The sequence below is a fragment of the Hakea prostrata genome, chromosome 4 (assembly GCF_041222555.1).
Source record: "Hakea prostrata isolate BN-2017 chromosome 4, UWA_Hpros_2, whole genome shotgun sequence".
Classification (NCBI taxonomy): domain Eukaryota; kingdom Viridiplantae; phylum Streptophyta; class Magnoliopsida; order Proteales; family Proteaceae; genus Hakea; species Hakea prostrata.
Window position 1 is genome coordinate 53,082,693 of NC_142603.1, and position 20,038 is coordinate 53,102,730.

At 38.2% G+C, this 20,038-nt stretch overlaps 2 protein-coding genes and 3 non-coding genes across 6 annotated transcripts; 1 reads left to right on the forward strand and 4 right to left on the reverse strand.

Annotated features, from left to right (window-relative positions):
• Nucleotides 1–4,165: 4,165 nt before the first annotated feature.
• LOC149019577 (U1 spliceosomal RNA) lies at nucleotides 4,166–4,325 on the reverse strand. Its single transcript, XR_016173318.1, has one exon. It is a non-coding gene; the product is annotated as a U1 spliceosomal RNA (small nuclear RNA).
• Nucleotides 4,326–4,764: 439 nt separating this feature from the next.
• On the reverse strand, nucleotides 4,765–4,952 carry LOC149019578 (U2 spliceosomal RNA). The gene has a single exon (XR_016173313.1). It is a non-coding gene; the product is annotated as a U2 spliceosomal RNA (small nuclear RNA).
• A 1,571-nt stretch (nucleotides 4,953–6,523) lies between these two features.
• LOC149019579 (F-box/kelch-repeat protein At3g23880-like) lies at nucleotides 6,524–7,843 on the forward strand. Its single transcript, XM_089154110.1, has one exon. It carries the CDS (start codon nucleotides 6,524–6,526, stop codon nucleotides 7,841–7,843), a length of 1,320 nt encoding a protein of 439 aa, XP_089010236.1.
• Nucleotides 7,844–8,982: 1,139 nt separating this feature from the next.
• On the reverse strand, nucleotides 8,983–9,142 carry LOC149019580 (U1 spliceosomal RNA). The gene has a single exon (XR_016173212.1). It is a non-coding gene; the product is annotated as a U1 spliceosomal RNA (small nuclear RNA).
• A 1,826-nt stretch (nucleotides 9,143–10,968) lies between these two features.
• On the reverse strand, nucleotides 10,969–18,137 carry LOC149019581 (uncharacterized). Of its 2 annotated transcripts, XM_089153555.1 has the most exons (4): nucleotides 17,863–18,137; nucleotides 16,023–17,464; nucleotides 14,761–15,688; nucleotides 10,969–12,043 (listed from the first exon to the last, which is right to left on the reverse strand). In XM_089153555.1, the coding sequence occupies exons 2-4, from the start codon at nucleotides 17,460–17,462 to the stop codon at nucleotides 11,796–11,798; spliced, it is 2,616 nt and encodes an 871-aa protein (XP_089009681.1). In that variant the 5' UTR covers nucleotides 17,463–17,464; nucleotides 17,863–18,137; the 3' UTR covers nucleotides 10,969–11,795. The 2 variants fall into 2 exon arrangements, with proteins under 2 accessions (XP_089009681.1, XP_089009682.1); XM_089153556.1 differs by lacking the exon at nucleotides 17,863–18,137 and having other exon boundaries at nucleotides 16,023–17,853.
• Between the last annotated feature and the right edge of the window lie 1,901 nt (nucleotides 18,138–20,038).

The window sequence follows — 20,038 nt, forward strand, 5'->3', positions numbered from 1 at the left end:
ATAAGAACATCTGAAAAGCAAACCATTGTCCCACAACATAATTTCTCTTGAGTTTCTATTCTTTTAATTGAGAAGGACTCACTTTTATGTCTCAATGATAAAAATGGAGTTCATCAGTGCACAATTTCCCAATACAATACTAATCCCAGTACAATGACCCTTTGTTTGAGCTACATATATAGTTAATCTTGACCTCTCAGCCTCAGAATGGAAGAAAATTTTGTAATAATAATACAATAGACAAAGAATGCAGTCCCTGCAAGAACTGAACAAACCAGGGAAGTATTCTTTCTATAGAATCACCAATCATCTGCTGAACCCTACTGATTGGCACCTCATGTTCATGATCCTCCTTAGCACCTCAAATATAAAGGAATTGAAGCAAGACGAGCAACACTTCTCCATCTGGTTGGTTGGTTCGCTTAGTCTCTCAAGATGGGGACATCTTGATGGTGGCTGCACAGGGATGGCCATGCTCCTACTGTGGTCAAGCCCACAAGCAGCTAGAATGGTGTGGGTGGAGCGTCTGGCGATGTCCTTGAAAACTTCACGGTCTATAAATTGAAAGAAAAAGAGGTGAAGGAACAGTTTATTCATTTCAATTTCTCATACAAAACCATGCAAAATAGGCTTATTCATGCCAGCAAGAGCACAGCAAACAATTGGAATCTTAACTATTTGAAGTTCTGTGCAACTTCTGAATATTAATGTTCTAAGCTGAGGATCAACAGTCTAGTCCAATACATGAAATCCTTGCGGGAAGATGGAATTTACCCTTTTCTGAAGCAAGGACTAAACAAAATTTAATTAAAAAGGTTACTAAACAAATTTCTAAAAATTGAATCGAACAATGATTGGAGAGATTGAATTTATCATTCAGAGCAAGCTTTTCAATGTCCATGCCAGAGGGATGAATGAAGGGTTTGAGGGGATCTCATCGATGGCCCCTTTAATTTTTCTTGTTACCAAATTTAAGGCCTGAGTTATGCATCATTTCTTATCACTTCTCCTAAGGTTATCTTTCGAGCTTAGCAATGAAATTCATGTCCTGGAAAAATCTGGTTCTCTAAGAGCAATTCTCATGAGGTTTGCTCGTAGAGAGTGGCTTTTCCAAAGTGAAATTTGTGCATCCCTGAACCTTAATATTAGTTCTTCATTTGTTGCATCATTTAATGTAGAAATACAAATAGGAAAAGTATCTAGGAAGTAGCAACCATGAATCAGAACAGCAAAAACTCTCCTAATCTCAATTAAATGGGCTTGGCTATATGGACAAGCTCTGTCTAGGGCTGCAACTAGGCCGGGCTGGGTCGGACTTTTTCAATCCCAACCCTAGCCCTATATGTTCTAATCAGAGCCCATTCCCACCCTGACCCTAGTTAGGGGCCAAAGGTTATTGTCCCTGGCCTTAAGCCCTACAGGGTCAAGCCAAGCCCATTCCCGCCCTAATTGGCCCTAATTGGGTCGGGTTGGGCCTAATTGGCCATGACCTTGACTGGCCCTGATTGGCCTTGATTAGCCCTAATTGACCTTGTCCCTGGCCCTAATTAGCCTTGTCCCTGGCCCTGATTGACCCTATCTTGGCCTTAGCCTTAATTAGTCATATTCTTGGACCTAAAATAACAAATGTAAATTCATAAAAAAAATAGTAATAAAAATAAAAGTATCATAAGTAAACTAAAAATAAAATTCATAGAAATATAAGATGATTCAAGGTCATACAAAATGATAAAATATTCAATAAGTTGATAGTGTTGCTTTAAACATAAATAAATTCATACTCATAATTCTATATTGATCTCTGAAAATTTCTCATTGCTTTGATGATGGAAATTGAAAACCCCTCCCATTGATATCCTTATTCAAAAAAAAAAAAAAAAAAAAAAAAAAAAAACATATTCAAAACTTTGTTAACAAATAAATCAAGGATAATTTGATATTGATATTTTTTTTCATAATTAAAGAAAATTATATTTTAGTTACAAACATAGCTATATGTCCTTAATAAGTTTTTTTTTCTCTGAAATATCACATTGGAGGCAAAAGAAAGATGTCAATATTCATGATGAGAAGTTGGGGTGTAGATTTGTTAGATATTAATTTTCTAGATACTAGATTTTATTATTTATAATATATTATCTCGCCTTAGTCCAAAATAAAATCAATGATTTTTTGGAACTAAAAATGACTTAATTCAAAAAATAAAAATTATCTTAAAAATAATATAAAAAGTGAACTCATAGTCTAATATTATCAAAATGACTGAAGGCCAAAGTCAAGACTTATAGTTATATCAATGTTAATGTGAAGATTAGGGTAAAAATCTAATACATGATTATGATCAAATTAACATTAAGATTAGAGCCAAAATTAAGGTCAGGATTGGGCCAAAATTAGGTGGATGCTTCCTACATTGGTAATGAAGATATAATTTATTTTTGTTAATTTTTTAACAAAACATGATCATGTTTTTAAAATTTGATAGATATCAAATATTCACCCATGTGGATTATAATTAATTCCTCTTCATATGGGTGGAGGGTCCAGACTCAAATCAGGGCCAAAATCATGGGCCTAGATCAAGGCCAAGATTAAGGCCAATATCAGGACTAGGATCAGGGCCAAGATCAGGGTCAGAATCGGGGCCAAGATCAGGGCAAGAATCAGGGCCAAGATCAGGGATAGAATCAAGGCCAAAATCAGGGACGGGCCAAGATAGGTTGTGCGGGCCAGAGAGTAATTCTAGACCCGCCCTTGGCCCTAGTTTAGGGCAAGAATATAATATATTATCTCGCCTTAGTCCAAAAAGCAGCCAAATGTGTCTCGTTTTAGTACCGAGGCGGAGTATCGAGCTATGGCTTCTCCTATGGCGGAGTTGACTTGGTTTACCTTTCTTCTCTGTGATATTGGTGTTCCACAGCCTACTCCTGCTATCTTATATTGTGATGATTTGAGTGCTCTTCATATGTCAGTTAATCCGGTGTTTCATGTACGGACGAAACATATTGAGTTGGAATATCCTTTTGTGCGGGAGAAGGTGGCCCTAGGTCATTTGCGTACTCAGTTTGTTTCTTCTACTCAACAACTTGCGGATTTCTTTACCAAGCCTTTGCCACGGCGAGAGTTTTTAGCATTATGTACCAAACTGGGCCTCATGGCCGGGCCCAGTTCTTTGGGGATGTAAGGGTATATTGTCTCTTCACATTTTGTACATGACTAGTTACGGATAGTTTGTTTATATATATACTATTGTACATCTTTATTTCATTTATTGAAAACATTTTCTCCAAATTGTGTTTCTTAACTCCATCATCATACATTTTATTTGCCAAAATGACATCCCCTTCCAAATGTATGGTGGAAGGATCTGAAAAGGTGTTGAACCACATTCGTTTAACCACACCCTTGAAAACCTAAAGGCTAAATGATACGACATGTTGCCACCAAAAACGCTAACACAGATGTTGCTAGGTTTTCCAAAGTAGTAAGGAAGAAGGCCCACATCTTCAAACGAGTTCGCAAAAACTTCTCATCATTGTATTAATATATATATATGAAACCAAATGTCTCTTAAATTAAAATACTGCAACCCAACGAACAGATATAGCATATGAGCTGTCCACTATTCAACAGTAATGAGAGGAGTTGAACGTTCTTAATCTTGAACCAAATTTCCAGTGTAGACATAGAAGCCACGCAACGCCATGAGTATAATCTGGAAATCAAATTTTTTTTTTTTTTGAAATCGATAAACTGGCCCAAAAATATTTCCAAAAGGAGAGATATATCTGCGAGTTTATGATCACTTGATAGAATTGCAGAGACTGTTTAAACCCGTAAATTAATAAAGCAATTTTGCACCAAACTATCATTTAATTCAATTGCGGGGAAGCAAACATTTGGAAAAATAAATCAATCAAACAGATAATAAATCCAGAAATCAATTATGGTACAAAATTAAGAACGAAGATACAACATGATTTTAACACTCAGATCAGAAGAAACTTGCCAGAACATCCTATCCACGAAAACTTCAATTCAAAAAGAGCACCAACGCTATTTAGAAGACGGAAAATCCTTCACTGAGAGTGAAGAAAACGCCAATGCAAACTAAACGTTTGACGAAATGCCAAACATAAAAATCATTTGAATGACTCAAGTATGGTAGGGGCCGCGCGAACGCGTACCCCCTCTGCCACAAATTATGACGTACACTCTCCCACTTGGGGAGATGTTAGGCGGACACCCCTCCCAAGTGCAATGGAGGTCACCAACCTAGGCCATGGCCCTTCTTGATCAGCCATCGACCCCGTCCAGGTAAGTATGTTTCTCAAGCACAGCCTTCCCTTATTTATACCTGTTTTCTTTGTCTACTTTCGCAGCTCATCGATGTGGGGCTAAAACAAAACACCATATCTTGTACCCTTAAGACTAAATGATACAGAGGCAGCCGGTAATAAATCTATTCGTTTGGGTTCCCAGTTGGAAAGTTAGAATAATAGCCAGCAGCCAGGTGAAGAAGATCCACTGGCACTGGATGGCAGGCAAAGTGGAAGCAGAATCGGAAAAGGCTGGAGGTTCGTAGAGAAAATGAGTTAGAAACTGCTTTAGAGTCTCTACCAGATAGATCAGTTGTTGGTCTGTTGCTGCAAATGCAGAAACCCTGTAACAGTTAAGGAGCAAAATTTGATTAAAAAATGCCAAAAAATGTCCGCCTTGCCTTTGCATGTTTTATGTTAACATGTTCAACTAAGTATTGATTGGTAGGGGTGAGCCAGGCCCTTGCAGTAGTGCAACACATGGGCGACGCACGAGGACCCCAGAAGCAAGCTACTGTAGTGGGCTCTCCCCCAAGAAAAAATGATTTAATATCATGTGGGTCATTCTATTAGATACTCAACTGATAAGAACAGATGCTACACATGATTTAGCCAAGAGGCCGAGAAAGGCATGCTTGTCTCAGTATTTGCATTTCATCTTTATAGGTTACATCAACTGAGCCTACTTAATATTTAACAATGTGGGGGAGAGAGAGAGAGACGGCGGTGGTCGCCGCAGGGTGGAACCATGATTCAACACGTGGGGGCTCGACGAATGAAAGCCTAGATCATCTTTTGTTTGGAGAAATACTAATGTTTTTTTGCTACACATATTGTGTGTGTCCTTATAAGGCCCACTGGGAGTCCCACCCTCTGAATTATTTTATTATATTAAAATAGAGAGAGAGAGTGAGAGGTAGAAGTAAAATATGGGTGAAGAGAGCCTACCTAGGGGTTGGGTAGATCATTATAAATGCTTTAAATATAAGAGTTTTTTGGTCATTTTACACATCCATTCAATTGAAAACGTAACTATGGGTAACTTGTAATTTTGAGGGTGGATGCCAAGTAATTTAAGAGGTAATAGCGGGTGCTATGTAATTTGCTTTTAATTTTATTGTCTTGGCTTCACTTACCTTAATGGTATTATTATATTGTGAGGTTACATACTTACATTGGCAAACCATCATTATGGTAGCTTCCCTCTTGTTGTTCACCAACAATTTGAAGGTTGATTCTTTTACATTTCAAGTGAAAGTTTTTTTTTTGTTCTAGTAATAAAAGATGAAAAATCTACCATCATAGGGTAGTTGTTAGCGGCAATGATGATCACCTCTTATTGAAGAGGTCATGGGTTTTAATTCTCTTTAGAATGAAGTAGAGGTATGCATGAGTTAGCAAATGAACCTTAGATCTAAAAAATGAATATGTTATGTGCCTAATAGGGTTTACTCTAGTGTATAGATAACTAGATTGGACCAGCCTAGTAGAAAATACATTAAAGAGCTTGACTCAATTCATTAGGGTTTAGGGCGCAAGGAAAGATAGTGGATGATTTCCAGCAAGGGGAGGGGGTGTTGTGGTTTTCAGTGAGGTGTATGAAGAAAATCGTCGTCTAAGAGTTGTAAGAATTTTGTTTGGAATGGTAATCCAGTCATTACACTATTCTTAAGGACATTATGGTTGTTCACATAAAAAATTATGAGCAACCTTATTAATTTTGTAGTGGTAAACTGTAGTTTTAGCACTAAAGCAGGGTGTACTCTCTTGGATGCGGACTTTTGGAGTGAGGATCTGATCACTGTAAGATGATGAGAATAAAAAAGGAAGAGGAAGCAGTTGATCACTGAAAAGAAAGACGTGAATGTGTAGATAACTCTCTTCCCATCCATATAGGAGACCGATCCCTCGTTAGACTTATTCAGGAAAGTTTTTGTTTCTCACTTGTTTTATTCAGGAAGTGTAATCCATGTCAAACTCTAGCTAGCCCAAACTCACAAACCACTCCATGCATACAACTCAAATTCAAATTCAAATTGTAATTATCTTATCTTTTTGAAATCCTTATGCAATCTTTATAAATACAATTAAATCGCAACCCAGAATTTGGGGTGTGAGAAAATCTTCTCAAAATCGATCTAGTTCCTCACGTCGTCGTCCATTAAGAAAATTAAACTCGATCGAGGAGGAGGAGCGATAGATAAATGGAAGAAATCTCGTCGTCAGAACTGCCAACAGAAGTAACGGAAGAGATCCTTTCGAGACTACCAGTGAAGTCCTTGATGCGATTCAGGTGTGTATCCAAACCATGGAAAAGTTTATTTACCGATGCTAGTTTCATTGTTAAGCACATGAAGCGATCAACTGAGAAAAACCCATACCCAACTCACATGCTTGAGGAAAACCTCGGTTCCCTCTACTCCTCAAAGATTGAATCTTGTTTCAGCACTACTACTAGTACAACTAGTACTGATCAGATGAAAGGAGAATTAGGAGAAGAACAACATCATCATCATCATCGTCATCAGTTACTCGTCAAGGAATTGGGATTCCAATCTGTTATGTTGGAAGCCTCATACGATGGCTTGGTTTGCTTAAGCATTATTAGAATGTCATGCAGCAGTTACGACTTGAGCGTAGGGTTATTCAATCCAGCAACCAGAGAATTCCTTCTACTTCCACAACAAAAGGAAAGAACTTACGAAGGATCCAAATTCTACGGGTTGGGCCTTGATCCGATAACCAAGGAATATAAAGTGGTGAGGATTAGTGACATTGACCGGCATGACGATACAGTATCGGCATCGGCATCGGCATCGGTCACGGTATATACAGTTAGTGATGACTCTCATGAGTGGAGACACATTTGTCATCATTTTCCTTATGGGATTAGGATTCCTGGTTATAAAACATCCATTTGTGTGGGTGGATTTGTTCATTGGCTGGCCTTTAGAGCAAGAGGTGAAGATCATAAAGACGATGACATGGGCCCTTATGTAATGTTGTCTTTCGATTTACACGAAGAAGTGTTCCAAGAGATGCCGCGGTTGCCTTTCTATCAGCCAGGCATGTGGCTTTGCCTTGGGTATCTAGGAGGGTATCTCACTGTATCAATGGGAGGGCATTCGATCGAGTTATGGGTAATGAAAGAGTATGGAGTGAGGGAATCCTGGACCAAAGTTTTTAAGATGAAATCTCTCTTGCCTGAAACTATCATAAACATGTTCTTCGTATCTTCTAGAGGGTTTTTCAAGGACGGTCATGAAATTTTGTTGATGGCTGGTGCATCACAGGAGGATACAAAGCCAATTTTGTACAATACAGAAACCCAAAAGATAACAAAAATGAAGAGTAGTCCACGTTGTTGCAGTGATAGAGTCAATTTCTGTTCCTTTGCTACTTTTGTGGAGACACTAGTTTCTTTAAGACCGAAAGGGAAAAAGAAGCCAGCCAAAGCCAGCCAAAGCCAGCCAGCCAGGAAGCGACCCCGACAAATTAAAAGCTACGCAAATTCATCCATTTAAGTGAATCTACAGCTTAAATATAAAGAGGGATATGATTTATTGGCAATAGTTCTGGAACTTGAAGCTGTCAGGGACAGTTTGATTTTAGGATACTTTTTGGGAATTATCTAAGGATTAACTCAGATTGTTTGCCAACGGTTTTAGCTTTAAGAGGTTTTCAGTCTTACCTTGATTGAAATTGTATCAGAGGTTTTTAGGCTTGTTTTCAATTATGTTTTGTTTTGCTATGTTCCTAGGAGCTCCAACCTCTTGGTTGATTTTCTGGCCAAAGGAGCTCGGTGTTAATTTGGCTCTTTCTAGATCTTGGTGGCATACTCCACCAATGTTCATGATTAATTCCTCTTTGTTATTGTCCAGATTTCCTGGCTTGAACAATTTATATAATGAAGTTTACTTATTTTTTACCAAAAAAATGAGAAAAGAAGTGAATCTACAGTTAGTTTAATGGGCTAATCCAAACATATGAATCGAACTCGAACTTAATTGAAACCGGTTTTTCTTTTCATTCCAATCCCTTCCGTCTTTGGTAACCACCACTCATTGGCGTGAGTTCCTTGGCATATTCCGGCGTTGCCGATGATGCTACCATTACTGGTGCCGGCTCTACAAAGCTTAAAAGTCTTGTATCACCCCTACTAAATGTGCCGCCTAGCCAATCGGTATTGGTAGCACCATTGGCAACATGGGAGGATGCTTAGGAAATTACGCAAGCGATAGCGGTGGTTACCGAAGACGAAAGGGATTGGAATGAAAAGGAAAACATTTCCGTTCTTTTATGAGGATCATGATTGATAGGCCAACAATTGACTTGGCAGCGGAAGAGACCACTTTAGCCACCACTCCCACACATAGCATATTGTCTCTAGTTTCACCTCTTGCAGAAAGTCCACGAGATAAGAAGGCAACCTATCAACCTGCAAGACTACTACTTGTGAATCACCGAGGGAAGCTAGAAGTGGGACTTAGAATTTGGCAATAGTTATTGGGAATTACTATTTGATGAGAACAAAAATTCAGAAACCATTTGGAAGAATGACATTAGTTTTATTCAATTTTATTATTTGTGTATTCTTATTTAAATTATTTATGGGAACATTGAATTACAATGACAAAATTTTATTCTTCAATGACTAAAATTGGTAGGGGCCGCGCGAACGCGTACTTCGCTGCCACAAATTATGACGTACAATCTCCCACTTGGGGAGATGTTAGGCGGGCACCCCTCCCAAGTGCAATGGAGGTCACCAACATAGGCCATGACCCTTGTTGATCAGCCATCGACCTTGTCCAGGTAAGTATGTTCATCAAGCACAGCCTTCCCTTATTTATAAGCTTGTTTTCTTTGTTCAGTTTTGGCAGTTCATCGACGAGGGACTAAAATGAACACGCTGTTATACCGTAGTAAAAAAGTAAATCTCTCTCTTAGAAGTGAACAGAGAAGAATGATTGATGCTACAAGCGCTAGAGATGTCATGTAATCCATCTTTAGAAATTAAAAGATAAAAAATCTACATTGAGAATTATCTGAAGCTGTTTTTAATAGATTCTAGCTATCCTCAATCCTAATATCGACCTCGAGTGGGAATTCGATTAGAGATTGAGATCTGGAGAAGCTTCAAATTTGAAATGTCATACTAATTCCCTAGAGAGGTTAGTAGAGAAAATGAGTTGAACCTGCTTCGTACATTAGTTGTTCGATTCTCTGGCTTCGATACATCAATTGTTGTTGATTCATAACCATATCGACTGATCCATTATCAAATAATGAAAATCATCTGTTACAGTTCAAGAGCAAAGTTAGAATCAAATTGCTGAACAATTAGTTTTCTCCAATGTCTCAGTTCTTGTATTCGAAAATTTATCATTAAAGTTCATTTTCATATTATTCTCACAGCTACATTTAGATTGAGAATGTGAGGCAAAGTAAAGGAGAAAAATGTGTATCTAGATAATATTGGACTTAATTTGTACTTATAGCAATATTTCATGCATGCCAAAATTGCATGACTATCACACATAATTAAAATGACCTTGAATTGTTGTTTTAACGAAACATATCTTGCATTACCATCGCAGGTTGTTAAGTTGGTAAAATCAACATTCTCAATGGAGAGGTCATAGGTTTGGTTTGCCTACGGTATATTTTGTAATACTCTCATCCCCAACATAAATAAAATCTCTGGTTTTTATAAATGAACGAAATTTAAAAATAGGGGTAAATTTGGTATTTACTCTATTTTTTATAAAAGAAGATAGTATCATCTTTTTATTTTTTAATTTTAATGAAAGAAAAATAGACATTACATATCCAAACTTAACGGCTACTTTATACCATTAGAACAAAGGGGGCAACTGCAAATTTGTAAAAATCGAAGGTAATAAAACCAAACTACATAGGGCAACAGGATAATATTTAACGACTGGGACTATATTCATATACATTATCAAATCGGTTGCTCAAGGTCATAATAAGGCTAGGTTGGGGTAGGTCGGGGAGGAAGATTGAAGTTTCTACCTTTAAAATTTATCATGCAACGAATGAGAGAGGATTAAACTCCTCACCTCTTCTTTTTTCTTTTTGTTGAAAACCTCACCTCACCATTTTCCAAATTGCCTTTTTCTGTTCACTGAACTTTGTGAATAATCTGAAAATTTTCTCTTTTTCTAGGGTATGGATCATATGGCATTACAACCACAAATTATGTGAGGTTTCAAAGTAAAAAATAATAAAATACTTAAAAAAAATCACCCTAGCCCGGTAGGCCCTCCCTATAATTTGTGGTCAGCAGCCGTTGAAAGAGACGATCCGGACTCTTTTTCCTATTGGAGATGGAGTGGTGCTAGCAATAAGTCCGGATTACCTCCCCGTGAGGAGGAGCATATACTATTTTTGTAATGCTTTTTCACCACAAATCAGAGTGGACCCATATAGGACTCACGGGAGGTCCCATTTTTAAATTTCCTTTATTATTTTTAATCGATGTGGGCCCCAGTCCCACCCAAGTTTTTTTTTTTTTGAGGATTTGTCAGGGTTGATACCGACTCCTGGATGATTCCCTCTTCATCTTCTCCTAATGTTGATATATAAAAGCGCTAGTGACTTCAAAATTCCCAATACCTTAAACAACTAATTAACAGTGCAAGCTCATGCATATGTTACAGTTGAAGTGCTTGAAACATGCTCTCTGTTGAGACAGTATGACTGCTCTCTCTTCTTTCACCATTGCAGCTTCTTTGCCAATGCAGTTTCACTGCTACCGATGAACTGGAAGTTACACTAACGAATTCTTCAATTAAAATTCGGATCACCTCGCATCTATAATGCTACCTTCAGTCTTGCACACTACACATTCATGTGGAGATTCTATTTCAAAAACCTGAACAGGTGAATCCTCCTTGAACGCTTCCTGTACAAGCTCGAAGGTGACATCGTCGTAAACCATCCAAATATTTAGAAATAGAAATTGTAATCCAAGTTCACATATTACATTTCAGTAAAATATCTCTTACATTCTTAGTACTCATGCAACTATTTATTTTATCGTTTTTAATCAATCATATTATCTACCAACAAATCCAGCTCTATAAGTACCAAAAGATCTCTAAATCATCTAAGCATACAATCCTAGATCACAGTTTTACTAATAATCATGCATGAGAACATCTGAAAAACAAACCATTGTCCCACAACATAATCTCTCTTGAGTTTCTATTCTTTTCATTGAGAAGGACTCAGTTTTATGTTTCAATGAGAAAAATGGAGTTCAGTGCACAATTTCCCAATACAATTCTAATCCCAGTACAATGACCCTTTGTTAGAGCTACATGGTTAATCTTGACCTCTCAGCCTCAGAATGGAGAAAAATTAGTAATAATAATACAATAGACAAAGAATGCAGTCCCTGCAAGAACTGAACAAATCAGGGAAGTATTCTTTCTATGGAATCACCAATCATCTGCTGAACCCTACTGATTGGCATCTCATGTCCATGATCCTCCTTACTACCTCAGATATAAAGGAATTGAAGCAAGACGAGCAACACTTCTCCATCTGGTTGGTTGGTTCGCTCTGTCTCTCAAGATGGGAACATCTTGATGGTGGCTGCACAGGGATGGCTATGCTCCTACTGTGGTCAAGCCCACAAGCAGCTAGAATGGTGTGGGTGGAGCGCCTGGCGATGTCCTTGAAAATTTCTCGATCTATAAATTGAAAGAAAAAGAGGGGATTAACAGTTCATTCATTTCAATTTCTAATACAAAACCATGCAAAATAGGCTTATTCATGCCAGCAAGAGCACCGCAAACAATCAGAATCTTAACTATTTGAAGTTCTGTGAAACTTCTGAATATTAATGTTCTAAGCTGAGGATCAATTGTCTAGTCCAATACATGAAATCCTTGTGGGAAGATATACTATGATGAATGGAAGATGGAATTTACCCTTTTCTGAAGGACTAAACAAAATTTAAAAAGGTTGCCAAACAAATTTAAAAATTGAATTGAACAATGATTGGAGAGAACTGTAAATATTTTAGGTTGCCAATATCTTGAATGCACCACTTGCTTCTAATTCTATACACACAATAAAAATTCCATCCTCCCATTTTCTCATGCAAGCATAACTCAATAAAGCTAATCCAAATCAACAGATTCCCAAATGACAGGTTCAACAATGCGTTAAGTAACATAGCCGTATTGTTACTTTTATGGTTCTTTGCATGGACATGACATACCAATAATTAAGCAGTGGTTTTCTAGTGTTTTGCATTATAATTAAATTGGAAGTTCTCATACATTAAAAGCAGATTAACGGCAAATTCATGACTCAAACAAATTGAGTTTAATGGTAAATGCAGGATTCTAACAAATTCAACAGCCCTAATGTTACAACTACTTGAATTTCACAATTCAGGTTTCCAAAATAAGCTGTATGATATATAACGTGCAAGTTAGCAAGCTCCGTCCAGTGCACATGATGTGACCCAGGGTCTGGGTTAGCCTTCCAGGACCCTCTCAGTTAGAACCAGCAGCATATTAGGGTTTAAATCCTTGCGGCTTGGGTTGAAACCTCAGTGGACAGCAGCTGTTTTTACTCAAAATACCGTGCAGATGAAGCTAACTCCTTGCTTTACTCCAGTTTCAGATCTGGAAATGGGTATAGGTCTGTTTAGGTATAAGGGGTTCAGGTCTTCGGAGGGGTGACACCAAGGTTCGGCAGCTGCTGTTTTGGAATTCCACATCTGAATACATAACTTAGGGCTTAAAGAATGCTGCTGTAATGTTTCAATTGGGCGTGAAAGGGGCTGCTGTTAGATGTTTTACAATTTCAGGTCACGTCTAATAAGCTAGGTCAATCCTAGATGGATTACAATGTGTTTGAAAAGTCCGAAAGGGTTTGGGATTCTTGGATTTGATTGGGACTGGGATTGAGTGTAGGAAAGGGGGTGGAGATGCTGATACAGAAAAGGTTAAGGGTTTGGTTGAGGGGTTTGAGAGTCATGAAAGTTTCAGTGAAACTAAGGTTAGGGTTAGACTAGGGTTTGGGTTGGTTAGATTGGGCTGAAACTAGGAGGGAAGGTCATTAGGGCTAGGGGGATGATGTTCCTAAAGTTTGGGACATATCTGACAGTTAGATTGCTGTAGATCTGGCCTTGAATTTTAGGTCTAGGAAAAGTCCGAAAACTGCAGAAAAATAGAGAAGGGGTGATAACAGAATTAGGATTATGGCTTTCAGTGTTTAGGGGGTGGCTAAGGGTAGGGAAGGGGCTAGGGTTGTATTCACCTGATGGGGAGGAAAAACGCTTGAAGGCTGCTGGAATTTTGAAAGTTCTTGGACTGCCACAAGTCTTTAAGAAAATGAACAAGATGAAGAATAATTGCAGAAAAACTCTCAAAATCTGTGGTGGCCTTTCTAAGAAGACCACAACTCCATTCCCTCAAATTCAGATTCTTTTTATTCAATTCAACATGTCTTACAATGGAGTAGGGTGGGCTATCTATAGCCTTACAAGTGGAGGGAAAGGACTTGGACTCTAATAAGGAAACCCAACTTGACTCAACTAGGGAATCCATTATAGACTGGGATCCCCTTTACAACTCAATAACAACCACAAATAAAAAGAAACCATCTAGGAAATAACACCTAATTATCCAAAAGGAATCTTAATTTAAAATAGATTCCAACTGGGACTCCATCCTTCACTCTAATTTTGACCCCGAAAACTCAATAACTAACTCTAGAGGACTCCAACCCAAATTCTAAGAGTAGATTTGGAGTTCTAACAATTAGGAGATTGGACTCAAGTTGTGGGATTCCCACCTAACTAGGAATCTCACCTATACAAATACTCTCAAATAAATAAAATAAAAATAGATCTAGGGTCCATACAACACACTGGACTCAATGGGACCCAAACCTAAGACACCCAAACTTCGTCAAAATGACCAAAATACCCCTCTAAGGGTTTGGCTAGCCCTTTGGTGCACCAATTGGGCCTGAGTTTTTGGACCCAATTATACAGGGGTCAACCTAGTTCACATCAGCACATTTAGATTGTGGCATAATACGATAACTGAGATCTTGGTAATATCTCATTTTTTCAGGATTCCAAGACAAGATGTCCCGTGAGTTACATTCTGACATCTCATAATTATACTGTAATTTTATGCTTTCCACCCAAATCTGGTTTTGATTTCAACCAAGAAGAGGGTGCACCTCGGCCAAAACTCTAACAAACTTGTTTTCTGAGAGCGCCAGATTTGGCATCCAAAACTGAATTTTCAAGCTATGCATTTGGATCATTAACCACTCCATGCATTCCTCACTCTGTTACAAGCTTGTTTCAAAACAGGTATATAATGAATTCCAGGCACAATGAAGATACACTGAAACAGAAATGCTACAAAGATACACATACCTATTTGTGTGCATCGGGACAACTTCTTCAAATGGTGTCTCACGATGGGTTGTAACTGTTGTTTTGCCCCTTTCTGTTCGTCCGCAACTTCTACCGCGTGAAAACTAGCTAAGTCACCGTTTATGCTGTGAGAGACATTAGCATCAGTGCTGCTGCTCCGGTGGATTTGCCCAACACCTGCTGCATCGACTTCAGCATGCTCAACACATAATGCTCCAGAAGGACCATTTAATGTGGCAGTACTAGGGCCTTCATTGTTAAGTGTACCTAGATGACCAAAACTTGCACCAGAGGCATCCACCTCTTGCAGGGGACAAGAAGTACTGTCCTTTCCCAGCTCATTTTCGCAGTTGCCAAATTCACTTCCAAAATTAACCTGTGAAGTCCCATTAGTTCTGCTGGCCATTTCAGTTCCTCCGTTCATCCTCGTGCTGGAAAGAAGGCTGTGTACCCTATGTCTTATTCTACGTCTTCCTGACAAAGTTGTTGCACCATTTCCAATCGCAGGAGATGTAGCCTGAAAATCTCCTCCTAAAGCATGCCTAGGAGATGGGAAAACCCCAGTTCCTGGGGAATCAGAATGATGTTGTATAGACACCGAATTTTGGGAAACAAAATCAGAATTTTCGACAGTGATTTCGCCAGTAGAGTGTGCCATAGCTAAGTTGTTATTTGCAGTCTGACTAAATACAGGATCTTGAACTAATGAATTGGAAGATCCAAGATCAGAAGATCGGCAACATTCACAGTACCAATTACCTTCAGGTACTTCCCGTCCTAGTCCAACACAATAGCTATGTGCAGCAGAATCACAGATATCACAAAGTAACATAAGATTGTCATCTCCACCTAGCTGACATTCAACACAAATTACATTTTCATATGGATCAATATATCCCCTAACTTCCTCTTCAGATGGCCGATAGACCTGCAAATAACAACAGCCCAAAATCAAAATCCAGAACAATGAAGAACCAAGTCATCACAGTGCCCCAACCCCCAACATCCCTCTCCCCCCTCTTTATCCTCTCTCTTTTTGCACGTTATTGTGTAGACTATAGACAAGGTGTTCTAATTTCAGTTCAGAGTCCTAGCAGTAATGCTCCTTCAAGAACCAAGACAAGATTAAAGCTGGGACTTTTTCAATACAAGAGTGAGAAGGGGTTAAGCAGCATGCTTGATGGATGAAACACTAAAGTTCAGAAATCACCATATAGTAACCAAGTTCAGAGCTTGGTGCATAGGAATAGCAAAATACGCACCTGATCACGTTTTGGCACCTGTAAGACCACATTCCTTAGGTCAAATCCTAAGAGGGATTTTGCAGGTTTACTAATTGTGACAAACCTCTCTTTGCAAAGCGGGCAGCGAGTTTCAACCTTTGACCACTCTAATATGCAACCGTAACAAAAGTAATGATTACAACAGTTCAATGTTCCCCGAACTGTACCCTTTCCTTCTTCAGACAAGCAGATGCCACAAACTTGTTTCCCAACATCAATTTTTAAATCTTCCACCTTCTCTTTCCCCTTTCCTCCCATCCTTCTCTTTTGGAGATGGTTATTAGTCCCATCAGCCTGGAGTTGCTTTGACAAAGACGAACTCCTCAAGGAACGTGTCAAGTTCCCACAAAATATACTAGCTTCTCTCAGCACCTCCCTCTCTTCCTCAGAGATGGTATACTCAAGGTCTGAACATTGAGTCCATTCAGAATCCAAATACGACATTGTAGTTTTTCTCTTCTTTGTTCTTCTTGGTTTCTTCTTCTTAGTCTTTTCTTTTACCACCCTATCCTCAGCTAAGAAGTCATCATCAGATCTTACTACCCTTCTCAAAGCTGAATTTCTCTTTGTTCTTCTCCTTTTCTTTCTCAATGGCTTCTTTGCAGCCTTAGATTCACTTTTCCTTCTCTGGCCTTTATGGATTACCCTTTTGGGCACAACACGTTTACTCGTGTTATTCCTTCCCCGGACCAGAAGATCTTCATCATCAGAAGCAAAGTCAACCCCATCTGGTGTAAACTCCTCATCGTCATCATCACAATCTTCACTTTCATCATCAAATTTTGCTAAAGGTCTTTTTCTCTTCCTGGAACTTTTTATACTACGCTTAAAGCCCTTGGTTGCATTTGACCTAACAGTCGCCTTTTGCCTTCCACAATTACTCACGTCACTCCTACTGACCAAATAATCTTCATCATCCTCCGAGAAATCAATCCCATCTGGAGCGAAATCTTCCTCGTCGTCATCATCATCAGAATCCTCACTTCCATCATCAGAGTCTACTGAAGCTCTGGTTCTCTTACTAGAACGTTTGATACTATTGCTAAAACGCTTGACTGGATTTGATCTAACAGCCCCCCTTTGCCTTCCGTTAACAGGAATCATCCCATCAGGTATAAAATCCTCATCATCCTCTGAATTTCTTCTTTTTATGCTTGAACGTTTAATTCGCTGTTTCCCCCCACCTCTAACAGCCCTCTGGGGTTTCAATCCAATAAGCTTTCTCTCCTCCTCAAACTCTTCACTGCTGCTACACATATCCTCCGAGTCAACAGTTTCGTCCAACTCTTCTCCATCAGACGTCTCGTTTTCTTCATCTCCTACCAACACATAATCCTCATCTGAATCATCAGAACCCTTCTCTCTAGGAACTCTTCTCTTCCTACTGCGCCGAAAAACCGATTTCCCTCTCCTTGCCATCTCTGTAGAAGGGGAAAAACTTGAATTATAGAAAGCAAAACACAAAATTCTCCATCGTCTCCCCCTTACCCTAGTTCCTCACAAGTCGTTAAGTAATAATAGCGAAAAAAATTGCCCTTGCAGTATCAATTGCGCGAACAATAGAACAGAGAATCTCAGCCAGTATCAAATCCTTAGCAGAATAAGAAACAAGAACAAAGCAACAAGTTATGAATCTCCGCCGACTCCATTTGTGTTCTTTCTAAAACACCCAACGAATTTATCCCCCCAAAAAATAAGGAAGATGAATAGAATAAAAAATTTTAAAAATTATAAAAAAACATAAATATTATTTAAACTAAAAGATTACAATTCCTAGAATATTATGAATATGAGACTGTTCATACTTTAAATAACGAACCTGAAACTCTGAGAAGAGGATTAAACCCAAAACCTGAGGTGGGAAAGAAAATGGCTGCCGTAAAATATCCTTGGAGCTTGATTCTGGACCGTCTGGTCTCTCTGCTCTTCTCTCTCCGTATGCAGGAAGTCTCTCTTCTCTTGCGTATGCAAAAGTCTCAAGCCCGAGAGGGGGAACGCTGAGGATAGCCAACCACTTCGCTTGGGGTGGGTGGAGTAGGTGTTGCGTCGATGTCGGTTTTTGGGACAAATTTGCAGAGAAACCGAATAAAATAATACTTTGAGAGTCAAAACAAATACTTGGTCCAACGTTTTCCCCCTTAAAAAACTAAAAGTTCAGGCTTTCAGATGATTTTTTTTTTTTTTTGGGTAATCATTCAAATGGGGTATTAAGGTTATATCTTATATGCATCACCTGATCCTGAAACTTAGATCGGTTTTCTAGTGAAACTGATGCTTAGATCGCTGCGACCCATTCTTGTGAAACCCATTGCACCTAATTCTCATTATATAACTAAGAAGGAAGTACAAACTCAAAATTCTTTGCAACGGTTTATAAACACCATATGATTTATGCAACTTTTTTGGTGAATGTTTCAAGAGCATGATATAATTCCACCAAATTTATGCATCCCATAATATAACTTTTAAGAACAAATCTTTCTAACTTGAATACCATGATTTATATGCAAACATGCAACCTTTTTATTGATTTTTTTTTTTCTAATCTTGGGATCATAGAAAAATAAATTCCCTAAAATTTTGATCGTTTCCGTATTTGACAATTTATTTTTTGAATTGAAACCAAAACAGTCGATATGTCACCAAGATATCAGCAATATTTCGCTCTTCTCGCGATATTTTACCTCCACAGATCACTGTTTACTCAAAACACATGTTTCCGCAAAGTTGTAAGACCATGTATGCAAACTAACGCCTACTTAGTGCCCAAAGGTAAAGAAAGTTAGTGACCTGATGACAAGAGAGTTGGCAACTGGAGTGACTGACTCCCTTAGTTTTGGATTATGAATCAAGCCAATTGGATCATTGAATTTGAATATTCATCAACCATTAATGAATTACAAGAGATTATGTGACAGGAAGTTGATCATAGTAAAATCAAGAGTAAATATCAATTACCACCCGTCTTAGGTGGACAAATAGCACTTACACCCCCTCTTAATAATATCACTTACCTCCCCTTTTACCTAGCAAATATATCAAACACCTCCCCCTATTAACTTTATCGATTAAATTTAATTTTTATCTTTAAATATTTTTCTAAAACTCCAAACTACCATTGGCTAAAAATATTTATCTAATTTAAACCCTAAATTTCATAATCAATAATAGTTAAAATATTAAATTACCTTCAATTAAAATAATTATTAAAAATCAAAACATCATAGTTAAAATTCAAATTATTTTTAATTATTAAAAGCCCAACATACTCTTTTGATAATTGAGTATTAAAATTACATTTTGATGTCAAGTAGTTTGTGTTTTTAGTTGTTTGATAAAATAAAATATAAAAAAAGATTATGTTAGGAAAATACTTAGAAGATTTTATTGCAGACTCAAAAATTGAGATCGCTTGTTGATACATAAAACCCTTAGATTCCAACCTTATGGTCAGAGAGAAGGGAATATTTCCCATTGTCTTACTTGATTTGGTTGTATGACTCTGCATTACCAATGATGACTTATTCATGGGCGAAGGTCAGAGGAACGGCAAAACCAAGAGCGAGACGCCTTCCGTTCAACTTAAGACGTCGCTTGAAATCCGACGATTTTTCCGTCCAAACAGGTGTCCTCACTAGCAAAGGCAATATCCAACCCGCTTCAATACATTGAGGTTTATCAATTATTATCTAATACTTGCCTCTACTAGTTTTTTTTTTCCATGCAAATCTACCAACTTTTGAATTGCCACAATAATCCTTGTCATCCTTCCTTGATTTTGGGCTTCAACAACCAATCAATTGCTTGGAAGAGTCAAACTCTTAAAGAGTAGCATAGTTCTTTCTCCAAATGATCTACCTGAAAGGATACTCCTCTATACCTTGAGGGTCCAATGTTGTTGTTCTCTTCGCCATCCAATTGGTAACCATATTTGCTTCTCTATTAGTATGAGTAATGATGATATTTCCATGCAAATCTACCAACTCTTGAATCAC